At 41.1% G+C, this 13,243-nt stretch overlaps 1 protein-coding gene across 1 annotated transcript in view; it reads left to right on the top strand.

The window, feature by feature from the left end:
• Positions 1–893: 893 nt before the first annotated feature.
• Positions 894–13,243, top strand: part of slc26a5 (solute carrier family 26 member 5) — a 15,878-nt gene continuing 3,528 nt past the window's right edge. Inside the window, exons 1-14 of the mRNA XM_035674269.1 lie at positions 894–1,070; positions 2,232–2,496; positions 3,966–4,105; positions 4,947–5,057; positions 7,641–7,822; positions 8,055–8,219; positions 8,396–8,631; positions 8,812–8,959; positions 9,756–9,869; positions 9,984–10,061; positions 10,289–10,384; positions 11,876–11,982; positions 12,164–12,233; positions 12,335–12,427. Coding sequence (XP_035530162.1) covers positions 2,345–2,496; positions 3,966–4,105; positions 4,947–5,057; positions 7,641–7,822; positions 8,055–8,219; positions 8,396–8,631; positions 8,812–8,959; positions 9,756–9,869; positions 9,984–10,061; positions 10,289–10,384; positions 11,876–11,982; positions 12,164–12,233; positions 12,335–12,427 — 1,692 coding nt within the window. The 5' untranslated portion in view covers positions 894–1,070; positions 2,232–2,344. The remainder of the gene's footprint in view (positions 1,071–2,231; positions 2,497–3,965; positions 4,106–4,946; positions 5,058–7,640; positions 7,823–8,054; positions 8,220–8,395; positions 8,632–8,811; positions 8,960–9,755; positions 9,870–9,983; positions 10,062–10,288; positions 10,385–11,875; positions 11,983–12,163; positions 12,234–12,334; positions 12,428–13,243) is intronic.

The following is a 13,243-nucleotide window of genomic DNA, read 5'->3' as shown; positions in this document are numbered from 1 at the left end:
TCTCGATTCCTTTGTATGTCTGGTACATGTGAAGAAATTGACAATAAAGCTGACTTTGACTGAATTAATGTTGAAAAAAGACTGAAATGTTGGCACACTTGCAGCCATGTCGAATGTTTCATGTTTACGTCAGTGACATGTCTTTATTAATCTTCTTCCTGGTCTTGCTTTGACCAATTGGCTTCTTCCTAGCTGACTGTGCTGTCCACATACTTAGTGTTAATGTATCCATCTCAAGGTGTTTGGTGTTACTGGAGCTACTGTTGAACACAATACTTTAGAGAAAACAGTGTAACAAAAATATATAGTGTGTCAAACTATGTTGAAAAGCAGGACTTTATAGTGACGTTGACATTTCAACGTTGATTAGATTTGCAAAATCTGAACAAAATTCAACGGTTATCCAACACTGGCACCTGACGTTGATTCAACAGTGACTCGACGTTAAAATGCCAGCTGGCAAAATGATCAATACGTTAGTTTAACTGTTGACTGTGCGGTACGAGCTTTTTTCTCATTAAAACGATTACATTATTCTCGTAAAATTACGACATTATTATCGTAATATTATGACTTCATTCTCGTAATTCCACAAATTTCTCAACACCCACTTTTACTTCCTTACGTCCTTTTTATGGTAGTAGGATAATTATGCTTTTGCTTAAGTAGATTTTCATGACTCTACCCATCACTGCCAGATTCATAATTAAATAATAAATAAATAAAAATACATTAAACTGAAATTCATGTGGGAACAAATCATTGAAAACCTGTCAATAAAAACCATGGCTCAAATATTCGCAGCGTTAAAGACTACAAGCGTGCAAGAGGAGAGCGCATGCGTGAGGATCAACACCCATCTTTGCAGCCCGGAAGGTGAAAATGAATTTCACTACAGGGTAATACATCCTCTCAACGAGTCCTATCTCTGCTGTATCATAAGCGGCTATTGCTGTCCGCTGTCCTCGAAGGACATCGCTGACCTTGTTAAACTTTAACTGAGGAGGTCCGTTTATAAATCCACATTGTCCTTGAGCCGGCAGCATCCCGGGAGCTGGAGGAGTACGGCGGTAAGAGCCCTGTCTTTACTAGCATCTTCATGTTAGCTTAACTGAGGAGAGCCAGAAGAGAGACCCCTCTCTTGTCACAGCGAGGGTAGTATAGTTGGACACTGGTTAATACTTGAAACCCGAATATTTCTGTTAATTTGCAAATAACTTCCCCACACATTTTAAAAGTCTCTGTTTGTCCTTTATTAACACCGTGTGAGCTAGCTAACGTAAAGGAGAGAAACGGGAAGAAGCCCGAGGCTGTCTGTGCGTCAGAGAGTTGGTTGAAGTGATGAGTCAAACAGTGGAGCTGCTTCATTTAATGAGGATATTACACAGATAACACACAGCACTGTGTCCTGTCCGTGTCACAATATTGGAACAGATAACATGATGGAAATGTCTGCTTTAACATCATTTACAGCACTATCAGTCAGGTCAGTCCGCATTATAAAGATGCTTTTTTTAATATGGAAGTCACACGATTACATGTCACACAAAACTCATATTACATACAATCTGACACACTGGTGTGCCTTAATGGAAAACATGGCCGTGTAAAAGTTGTTAGCGTCACCTGTTTATATTTGGCTCCAAAGATGTATGTAAATGTGTGCCTATCCTCAGCTTTCATATAGAATAAAAGCCTTTTCAATCACAGGACATACGGTTACTGTAAATTCACTCTGAAGTGATACACAGACGTTTTCTACCACCTTTGTTGTTGTCTGACTTTAAGTGAGCAGGGGAGTCCTGTACTCCTTTTCATATACAGTGCAAAACATAACACATTTGCATATATTTGCATACATGTTATTGGTTTCGTGGATACTGAAACAGGAGTGAGAGGCTGAGAGAAATGTTCTCTACCACCAAAAGGTCCTCTGCTGTAGAACCCGTAATGCTCTGACACACACAGAGGAACCTAGCTACGCCACACTGTAGGATTTTTTACAGCAAACTTTATTCCAACAATGGATCATATATAATACAATAGTTGTGTAAACTGGCCAAAGACCAAATATTTGCTTGAAATCTGATAAAAGGTGCTGGTAGTCAAACACAACGGTCTGGTTGGTTATCATCACTCCCGCTCTTGTCGTCATTTAAAGGCAGCGAACCAAAAGGCACACCTGATACTGTTGGAATGATCTATCTTGTCTCCTCTGGTCATTTGAGCAGAAAGAGGAGGTGCAGACAGTTGGAGCAGTTCAAGGAATGAAGATATACCGGCCACAACAATGACGGAGAGACATACACTCTGACTCAGTAAGATCAGCCCCCCTGCCTCTGTTATGGAGCAAGAAGAAGCTGCAGCTCGGGAGGACTCCCAGCTGATGTACAGGATAGAGCGCCCGGTCTATGATGAAGCCTTGGTCCGGTCGCAGCTCCTCAAGCGCAAAGAAAACTCCACAACCCTCCGACAGAGGCTGACACAACAGTTCCGGTAAGCTTAGACCGACTCCAGGAATTTACCTCTGGATTTGTGCTGCTTAAGTTCTGAGCAAATCATTGACTCCACACAAGGTGAAATATACCTACAGGGCTCAATTAGGTATAAATCTTTTTATATGTAACTCATAAAATGCAATAAATAGTAAAAAAAAATAATAAAAGAGCAAAGAAAGTTATTTAGATAAACAAAGTTTGTTGCTCAACAAATAAATTACATTTTTACAATAATGGCTCAATAATTTCAGTCCTATATTAAGCAGAAATGCCAAACATTTGCAAATGTGAAGGTTTTTCACTATTTTCTGACAATTGATTAATCAATTTATCAAAAAATGACATTGATAATTGATAATGAAAATATGCAGCCATAAAGCATACATAGAATGGGTGCAGCAGTTTAACCTCTATATATATATATATATATATATATATATATATATATATAATAATTATAATAACTTGTGAACATGCTCATGCAGTATGATCAATGTGAATGCTGGTTATTTGTAGGGCTCCAACTTATGATTACATTCACTCAATTTGCTGAGTTTTGTTTCTATTTTTTTGTTGAGCTGATTAATCGTTTAATGTCACTAAATGTCTAATTTACTGTGTTTAATAAACAATGATATAAAACAGAAACGTTGAGATGATAATTAACCTAAACGATGAATCAATTGTCACAATAGTTTATGCATGCATGATGAATTTTCAGTTGATTGATTTGACTGATTTTTTTTATATTTCAGCACGATCACAAACTTTTTACAAAATTCCCAACTTGTGCAAAATGCTTCTCTTCCTGCCTCCGGCTGGTTCTGTGTGTGTGTGTGTGTGTGTGTGTGTACATGTGTACATATGGAGTGTCTGTGATCACCTCTCCTCTGGCTTTTATGGTTGTTTGGACAGTGAAACACTGCTAAAACTTCTTGTGGCTCAGTGTTTGCATATTAAATGACACATGGTTAGATGAGGTTTATTGGAGGGTGTGTCTTCTCATTTTTGTGAGACAGTGGGTAACTTTTTTTTTAAAGCAGTCACTTCTCCCCCATCCCAGTGCACAAACAGAGAAAAAGGTAGATGATATCTGTAGTAGACTAACTCTGTACCCCTGCAGCGGTATGTACGTTTTACATTTAAGTTACACAAATCTTACTGATTCAGATTGTATTTGAATAGAGATATTACAAACCATTTTCTGTTAATTGTTACAGATACAGATGTGGCTGTGTTCATATTAGTCAAACAATTCCAATGTAGAAAACAAAACACATACTTTTATATTTACACATACCAAGTATGGCCTTTTGGGGGGCCGGGAACCATTGCTGAAAAACAACATAGATTCCGGGAAAGACTTTCTGTAATTGAAAAGATTCCTTTTTTTGATGGGGCACAAAAAGTCTGAATTGTTTTTGTTTTTAATCACAAACTGATAATTCCACTTGTCTCCTTTCACAGGTGTTCTTCAGAGAAAGCCAAGGCGGCAGTTTTTAGCTTCCTGCCTATTCTAACATGGCTGCCATCCTATCCAGTCAAGCAGTACCTGTTTTCCGATGTGGTCTCAGGTCTCAGCACAGGAGTTGTGCAGCTCCCTCAAGGTCAGTCCCTTGTAGTCCCAGCTGCACTGAAGTCCCTTTCAGACTTGCACTCATGCTGCCTTCAAATGGAACTCGTGAGCTTGTTGTCATGACATGAGAAGTCGTGTATGCATCAGATGTCTTTCTTGTGGTTATGTTGTGTATCTATGTATTTATGTGAGGGTATGTACAGACTGTGGCAACACATTTTCTTGAAAGGACAAGAAAGAATCTATCTAATTACAAGGAAAACTACAATATATTAACTTACCTTACTTATTAACTTAGTCACCAAAATGAACTTCCATTGGCTCCACCATTTCTGAAAACATCAGCAAACTCGTGACAACTCATGAACTTGGAGCTTTCAGAACATTGCCACTTCCAAGGTCATGAATATCTTAAAAGGGGGGCATTTATATAGACTCTTCTAATGAACACGGTAAACACAACCCCATTTGACAGCAGCATTTATTCAAATGAGGGAGTTTCCTGTGAAAGAATGGAGCTGTTCTCCAGTAGAGTTTTGGTGACTGCAGTACAGCTGTTGTGTGGTAGAAAAAGACTTTACAAAGACACTTTGTACCCATCTATATGTTTCAAGGTCTAAAAATCATTACCTTTACAGACTGAGCAATGTTATATATTCCAAGACTTTGTACAGTAGTTTGGCCAATCAGTCATCTGGAGTGACATATGGGTTAAATAGTGTAAGGGGCCAGCTGCAGACTCCTGAGGGGCTGAGTTCAGCTTCACACTGTTTCTGTTTTGGTATCTCTGCAGCCCTGAGGTTGTGATGCAATCACTGGGCTTCTGGGACTGTTCAGTTTATTTACATCTCTCCCTCTCCTCTGCTCCACAGGTCTGGCCTATGCTATGCTGGCTGCTGTGCCTCCAGTTTATGGCCTGTACTCCTCATTCTACCCCGTTCTGCTCTACACCTTCTTTGGCACATCCAGACACATATCCATCGGTGAGAAATGAACTGAAAGCTTCTTGTAGACTTTTGGGTCATTAATCTCCTACTACAAGCTGCGGCTGGTGCCGATATGGAGACTTAATAGAAAGAACATGGCAGCAAAAACACACCTGACAATGATTTAAGGCTGCCTTTTGTAGATTAAATGTGTATTAATTGTGTATTCATGATGTGTATTAAATGCCAAATGTGTGTCAAATATGGAAAAAGGTTTTGTTAATGCATTTTGAGTGTTCGCTAGGCCCTGCCCACCTTAGTAACTGTTGCTATGTCTATCAAGGTTTCCGTTCTCGTGCTGCACATACATGCAGTTTACAATGACAGTGGCAGACTTAGCACTCGAAATCCTTAGTAATCCTCCTTCTGAAAAATGTTTAGGAACAATGGGTCCTTGTTTTCAGACTGCTTTGATGTTGTTGCTAGTTAGCGTTTTAAGCTAAGGTTAGCCTCATGAGTTGATTGAAAACACTGACTTCGACTTTTTAATGTTCCCTGCAGAGTGCAGATAAAGCTCCCGGGAAAAATGTCAGCATTCTCACCAGCCAATGATCTGTGTAGATGACATGGAAAGAAAGAAGCAGTATTGTTCTTGTATTGCGCTGTAGAGATAGTTGTGCGTCGCAGTTAAAACGGCGGGCACTGCTTTAAATCCGTGGATCAGGCGGGCTAGGTCATAAAAATAAACATTCTGATTAATAGCGGATGGGTGAACTAGTGTGAAGTGTCTGCTGTCCGCATTTACGCAAGAGGCACAACATCGTTTTCACTTAATATTTAAATCCCCCAACATGCCAACAGGATTGATCATAATCTAATGCTAATTAATGTTCTGTGTTATTCTACACATCCAAAGAAGTCCCACACACAGAGCAGGTTCATACAGTGAAATAGTTTGGAGTAAAGCAGCTGGCCTCCTAATAAATTCTCTGTTTCCTCTGGAGAGTTTACTACTACTAACTGAATGGTGGATATGCTGTCACTGTCAGTCAGTGGCCTTTTCACACAGCCAGGCTGCTCTTTACAGTCAGTGCCAAGGACACTATGTTAAGCTAAAATTGGCAAGCGTCTCTGGCCCACACACACAGGGGGTACAGCACTGCTCTGGGTAGAGAGACTCAATGAACTGTCTGAATATTTTCAAGTTGCAGACTGATCCAGAGGTGAAAGATTACGTTGTCTTTCAGATGTCACGTGGAGGAAACGTTTTCACTCAGATGTGAGAACTGTGTCCTTGACTGACATGAGCAGCAGGATTGTGAAATTTCAGTGACCCCACCCCTGGCAACTCACCCACCCATCCAGGTACTTTCTTTCCTAGAAAGGGCACCATGTTGTCTCAAATGTCAGTTCTAACCTTTAAGTCCATCTGACAAATGGGCGCAATAAACAAAACCCTCTCAACCTTTTGAATCAAAGATTTGAGCAGAAGTGAACAGAAGTTGGCTTCCTTGTAAAATGGCCTTAAACTTCAGCCTGATAACTGGTTGCTGTGGAAATGATGATCCCTGAACTTCTGGCAGAGAATGAGAGGGAATAACTGGGCTGCTGTTCAAGTGCTGGACAAGATTTTCCTTTTCACACACCCTTTACGTGCATGACCCCACAGTTCCACTGGACATCATGAAACTGTACAGCACTAAGCCTGGACATAAGTGGGGCTAAGGTGAAATGATTCAGATATGACGTTTGATGGGGGACTGTTGTGTTTGGTTTGGTGTTGCTCTGCACTTTCCTGCAGTGAAGGCAAATACTGATAAGAGACTGTGTGTCTGGGGGACTCATTAAGATTAGACATTTGTCACAATGTTCCAAGGCACAGCTAAGCTGGATGCACATTTATATTATCCTATAGGCCTAAATCCACACAATCTAGCTGTGCTTACACTATAAGGTTACAGTTTGGGTAAGAATATAGGTGGTATATTTATACATATTATACAGCAGTCACAGTAAATCTGCCAATGAAACAGAGATTTGACTCTGCTTGCTACAATTTCTTACTATATATTTTAGCTTACTATCTCAAGAGGCTGTATGTTACTAGTGGTAATAAAAACTGTTGCCAGTGTCAGCATGGCTTCATCAGTCCTTTTAGCAAAATATTTGAAGGCATGTTACTCTTCTGTTTGTTAGTGTTCATCCTAGTCTAAATGAATGGTGGTCTATAAGGCACACACAGCCAGGTTGCTTTCCACAGTCGGTGGCAAGAACAGTATGATGAGCTCAAACTGCCAACCGTCTCTTTCCCACACACACAGGGGGTCAGCTCAATTAACTGTCTGATTCCAATAGGTTGCTGTGGAAATGATGATCCCTTAACTTTAGGCAGAGAGAGAGGGGGAGTAATTGGGCTGCTGTCCAAGAGCTGGGAAAGATGGCTTTTTCACTCAGTGGACTGCACATGATGGGGTGTAGTCACAACCCACGCACACAGTTTAGATGAATGATTCCACAGTTAAAGTGGGCATCATAATACTGTACAGAACCAAGCTTGGATGGATGAAGCACTTCCATGATTCAGCCATAATAAAGTGTAACAGCAGGCTGTGTCTGTGTGTGTGTGTGTGTGATCCGCAGGCACCTTTGCGGTGATAAGTCTGATGATCGGGGGTGTTGCAGTGAGGGAGGCCCCAGACGACATGTTTTACGTCCTGCCTGCCAACGGATCCAACGCGTCTGCCGTCCTGGACGTGGCGGCTCGTGACGCCAGGAGGGTGCAGGTGGCCGTTGTGCTCACGACTCTGGTGGGAATCATCCAGGTCAGCCTCTGAAAAACAACCACCACACTCAGCCAGCAACTGAAAGCTGCTGTTGATTAGGTCTATCTGCCTTCCCCACCCACTGAGTGCCTGTACAGTGATACGGCTTGCTGAAAACCTCTCACGCTCAAAAATCAGTTTACCCAAACAATGTTTTTGTTTGAAACAGAACTGTGTAGCTTGTTCTTATCCCCTTATCTCTTTCTTATTTCTTGCCTTCCCTTTCTTTCAGCTTGTCTTAGGCATTCTCAGGTTTGGTTTTGTGGCGATCTACCTCACTGAGCCCCTGGTGCGAGGCTTCACTACAGCAGCAGCCGTGCACGTTGTTGTCTCTCAACTAAAGTACCTGCTGGGAGTGAAAACAGCGCGCTTCAGTGGGCCCCTCTCTGCTATTTATGTGAGTTTTAATGTCTTCTGGAGGGTTTGTAGGTGGGAAGAGTGCAAGAGGAAACCGTATGCGTATTACTAGTACTCCTTTTTTTTTTTTTCTAGGTGTGGTTTTTGGTAATTGCAAAAGACAGAATCATTTAAACTTTCATACAAGGTCACTATGTCCTGTTTCTCTTTCCCCAGAGCCTCAAAGCAGTACTCACTGACATCACCAGCACCAACGTCACCACTCTCATCCTGGGCCTCGCGTGCCTTGTCTTCCTGTACGTGACCAAAGACCTCAATGAGCGCTTTAAGAAGAAACTGCCCGTTCCCATTCCTGGAGAGATTATCGTGGTCATTGTGTCAACTGGCGTCTCTTATGGCATGTCCTTATCGGGCGATTACAAAGTGGACGTGGTTGGGGAGATACCAACAGGGTAGGTTGTTATGTTCTCATTATGTCAAGGGAATTTGCGACTGGAGTTCCAGTCACAGGATTTTACAGCTGGGAAATCTGAATGTACTACAGAACATTGGTTTTATAGCTTGCCTGTATTAAATTTGTGTTTTTAGGCTTGTTCTGGGTGCACTACAAGTGTTATCTTATGTGTTCTCAGGCTTCTCCCTCCTGCCGTCCCAGATTTCTCTCTGTTACCCAGATTGGTCACGGACTCCTTCGCTGTAGCAATCGTAGGATTCTCAATGGGCATCTCACTTGCCAAGACCTTTGCCCTGAAGTACAGCTACAGCGTGGACGGCAACCAGGTGAGTCTGGACATCTGAGGAGCTGCCGAGCCAAAGATCCTGGCACAATAAACTCTTATCAAGGGCCCAGCACACTAACCTAACAATAACATGCACCTAAGTAACCTGGTTACAAGAAAAACCTGGTTTCTTTTCTGTAATTGAGGTAGGGATTGTCCAGGAATGGGATATATAAGACAGTTTCCACTGCTGAACAATGAACTATCTGTAAAATTGAAACGCATTCTGTAGGGAAAGGCTGTGCTCTGTCTGTCTGCTACAAAACACACAAAAAAGTCAGAATGCAGTGTCTTTCATCGCTGCAAAAGTCAAAATAAGTAGGTGTTTCTGAAATAAGGTTGAATGTAGAGGGGAAATCTGATCACTGCCCTGCTGCATGCATACATGGATTTACAGTAACCAAGTTACCACAGTGCACGTAAACGTACTGAGTTGTTTGGTTTGAGCCACAGTGGAAACAAAGCACCGTGTTTGGTTTGTTTTAGTTCACACTGCCAAATTACAAGGATACAGGAGCATGTGAACACAAGTCACATGGACTCAAAAGCAGGGGCTAGGCTATATAAAAACATTAAATAGCCCAATAAGACGTTGTTTCAATGAATATGCTGCTTGTAACAATATGTGATTTGGTATGGTAAATCACTCCTGTCACACTCAACCGTCAGGAAATGAGAAGCCACTGTAACTTGCCAAGCATAATTGAACTATCTGTGCTTCATGTCGTCAGTGATCCTGTCTGGAGTTCATTGTAGTTTACTCCGTCAACATCTGAGATCAAACGTGTGTGTTTTAGGAGCTGATTGCCCTCGGCCTGTGTAACTTCTTCAGCTCTTTCTTCCAAACCTTCGCCATCACCTGCTCCATGTCAAGGAGCCTGGTTCAGGAGAGCACTGGTGGGAAAACGCAGGTAACACACACTACAGGAGTGATTACACTATCTCACTGGACTAAATTGGTGTTGTAAAACCATAATTAGAGAGATGATGTTGACACAGTTATCGTGGTTTGTGTGTGTGTTCAGATCGCAGGGCTGCTGTCGTCTCTCGTGGTGCTGCTGGTGGTGGTGGCCATCGGTTTCGTCTTCCAGCCTCTCCCTCAGGTGGGTGAAGCTTCCTGTTTGGCAGCTCGGCGTCACAGTCATAGCTGCAGACGCTTTTATTTCCTTCTTAGTCTGTTGAACAAACAGTGGCTGACTGCTCCACTGATACAGAATTTAAGTCATAAAAACTACTCAATGCTTCATGTTACACCTAATGAGATCAGGAGTCTTTTCTAATTTGTTTCACTTTGTTCTCATGTTGTATTATCCTCCGTTCTATTTCCCAGACGGCGCTGGCTGCCATCATCATGGTGAACCTGTTGGGAATGTTCAAACAGTTCAGAGACATTCCCCTTCTGTGGAGGACCAGCAGGATCGAACTGGTCAGTCTGTCATATCAAATTCCACATTAAAATTAAAAACCCGAAGATGCTAAATTAGCTGACAAGGTTTTTTTTTTGTCCACTGTGCTTTTTGGATGGGTCTGATTTAAACTAATGGGCAGCTTTTCTTTTAAAATAGTCTGTTACCATGAGCAACACATGCTGTGTCTTTAGTCAGAACATCAGAACACAAAAAAGCACTGACTTGAATGTGTCTTGATAATGTTAGAGACTGTGCCTGTTCATATAAGCAGAGGGCATTTGGACAAGTGTTTTTCCCCCACAAGTTCCTTTGTAGGTGCAGCGCTGCCTGTCACGATAACTACTTTTGTTGGATGATATATCGTCTCAGATGTAATTGTGAAAAACAATATTGTCTTTTTATTCATTGACCATTTACACCCTTTCAAAGAGCAGTGTGTGAAGTCTGTAGGAGAGGCTGTGAAAACATGAAACCCAAGCCAGTGTTTGGTTTGTCAGTTCCGTATAGAAACATGGCAACATGGCGGTCTCCATGGAAGGCGACCCACTCCCTTTATATGACTTTAAATGACTAATTCTAAGGTAAAAAAAACACAACAATTTCTATATTTAGGTGATTATACGCTAATGAAAACATACTTATGAATATTATATTCCATTGGTGCTAATAGATCCTCCTAAATGTTACACACTGGACCTTTAATTCTCAAGAATATTCAGACATTGGAATATAAAATGTAAATATTAAAATATCCTTGATAAATAAAAAATAAAAAACTGGTGCTATAGAATCATTCCTTCCTTAACATATAGTAATGTTCGGGAAAACCCTGCTGTTTATTCTGGCATCATGTTGGTGATATTCTTAAACGATAAGTCGATATCGTGACAGGCGATAACTACATAGTGTATATATCGTACGATAGGTTGATAACTGTGAGTGTGTGTGTGTGTGTTTATTGAACTGGTCCACCTCTGCATGGTGGAGAGATAGACAGGTTTATTTTTTGTTTTGGGTAAAGAATGTTCAGTTGTGTGACCTCTGCTGTACAGCATAAACAGGATAAACTGCTTTATTTTTCTGTTTCATAGATTAGACCTTAAATCTCAGTTTTCTGTCCTTGTATCGTATCTGAATATTTCTTTTGTGTGTGTGAAACAGAGTTAGCTTGTGACGCAAGTAGGGATGGGAATTGATACTATTTTATGGATACCAATGCTATTATCAATTCTGCTTGTCGCTCAGATTCTTTATTGATTCCTGATTAATTTTCTGCGTGGAGAAAAAGTAGGTAAACCTACGCAGGTTTTCACCATCAACGCAACTTTTTTGTTATCTCTGAGTCTGAACAGTGTGGAAAAAGAGTAGTTACAGTAGTTTGAGTTCTCGAATAGCAAGTTTCAGAAGGAATCTAACAATAAAGGGCGATATAGAGTACAGCTGTTTGCGTTGCCCTGTTGCAATACATCATGTGGGTATATTTCAGTTTCTTCCTCCTGCTCTCTCAGGCCATCTGGCTGGTAGCCTTCGTAGCGTCTGTGCTGCTGGGCCTGGATTACGGCCTTCTGGTGGCCTTGGCATTCACCATCCTGACAGTCATCTACAGAACACAGAGGTACTGATAATGAGTCAGTAATAATGAGTCTTAAGTCCAAATGTTTTGTTACCATCATATCATTATTCACTATCTTCTCTGAGTAAATGGTAAACACATATGTATGAGTGGGTTTGGATGGTTAAACAGAATTTAATATAAAAGGTGCTTAGTGTTTCTGACCTTTCTCCTCATCTTTCAGCCCCAAAAGTGGTGTCCTGGGCCACGTTCCCGGCACGGGGCTGTACTGTGATGTGGACGACTATGAAGAGGTGAGTCTGTCAGCAGAGGAAACACTAGCACGTGAACCCAGGCTAAAAACTGTCACACTGAGTCTGTGGGTCTGAACTCTGGTTGGTGTTTTTGTTCCCAGGCGGCTGAATACGAGGGGATTAAGATTTTCCACTCTAACTCTTCAATCTACTTTGCTAACAGTGACCTTTATGTGAATGCCCTCAAGGAGAAGGTAATCCTAGCCAATATGTCTCTCTCTGTGTGTGTGTGTGTCTGTTAACTGTACAGAAGGTAAAAGAAGATCTATGGAGGAGAGGAATATTAGAAACCCCTTTTATTCATAGACTTGAGCCGGTTTCTGAACACTGATGTAGGTCATCGCTACTGTTCCACAGAGACATGTAACCATACATATGTGGAAACAGCTTGGCTGTGAGCAAACAATGGCCTGTGACATCAACAGAGTGGTGAAAAGAGGATGACAGCCTGTTTATGCCCCGTTCTTCATATGTCATTAACTGACTCAGCTTGTTCTGATTTTTGATGATTCGACACAAATCTGGATTATTCAGTTCTTTAACTGAAATTTATCTGCCGCTGTTGTCTGATCAACAAGTCCTTAATCCCAGTTCCTCAAATATTTACTTCTTCTGTTAGCATTGTAAAAAACCCCACACACAAATGTCTGCTTTTCTCTGAGGTATGATGACTTTAGATAACAACATGCTGGTTATTGAGAAACCATACCTATATAGGATAAAAGATGCAACAAAATAAAATGGGTATCCTGAAATAAAGAGTCAAACCTGAAAAATAAGTAGTATAAACTATAACTATAACAGTTGTAACCAGAAAACATTGTATTCATGTGGACTGAAACATTTAATTAACTTCCTACCAAACAAAAATATGTCGAATATAGTTGGACGTTTTGTGAAAATGAAAAATGTTAGAAGGAATGTTGCTTTCTGGCCAAGAGTTAGAATCTCAGATCTGTGTGGTAAATAGGTTACTGTTAGATAAAACGTTTCCTGTCTTTATCTATGCA

The sequence above is a fragment of the Morone saxatilis genome, unplaced genomic scaffold (assembly GCF_004916995.1).
Source record: "Morone saxatilis isolate NCDOM2014 unplaced genomic scaffold, NCSU_SB_2.0 Contig10, whole genome shotgun sequence".
Taxonomy (NCBI): domain Eukaryota; kingdom Metazoa; phylum Chordata; class Actinopteri; family Moronidae; genus Morone; species Morone saxatilis.
Note: the sequence above shows the minus strand (reverse complement) of the source record. Positions and strands in the feature narration are given on the sequence as shown.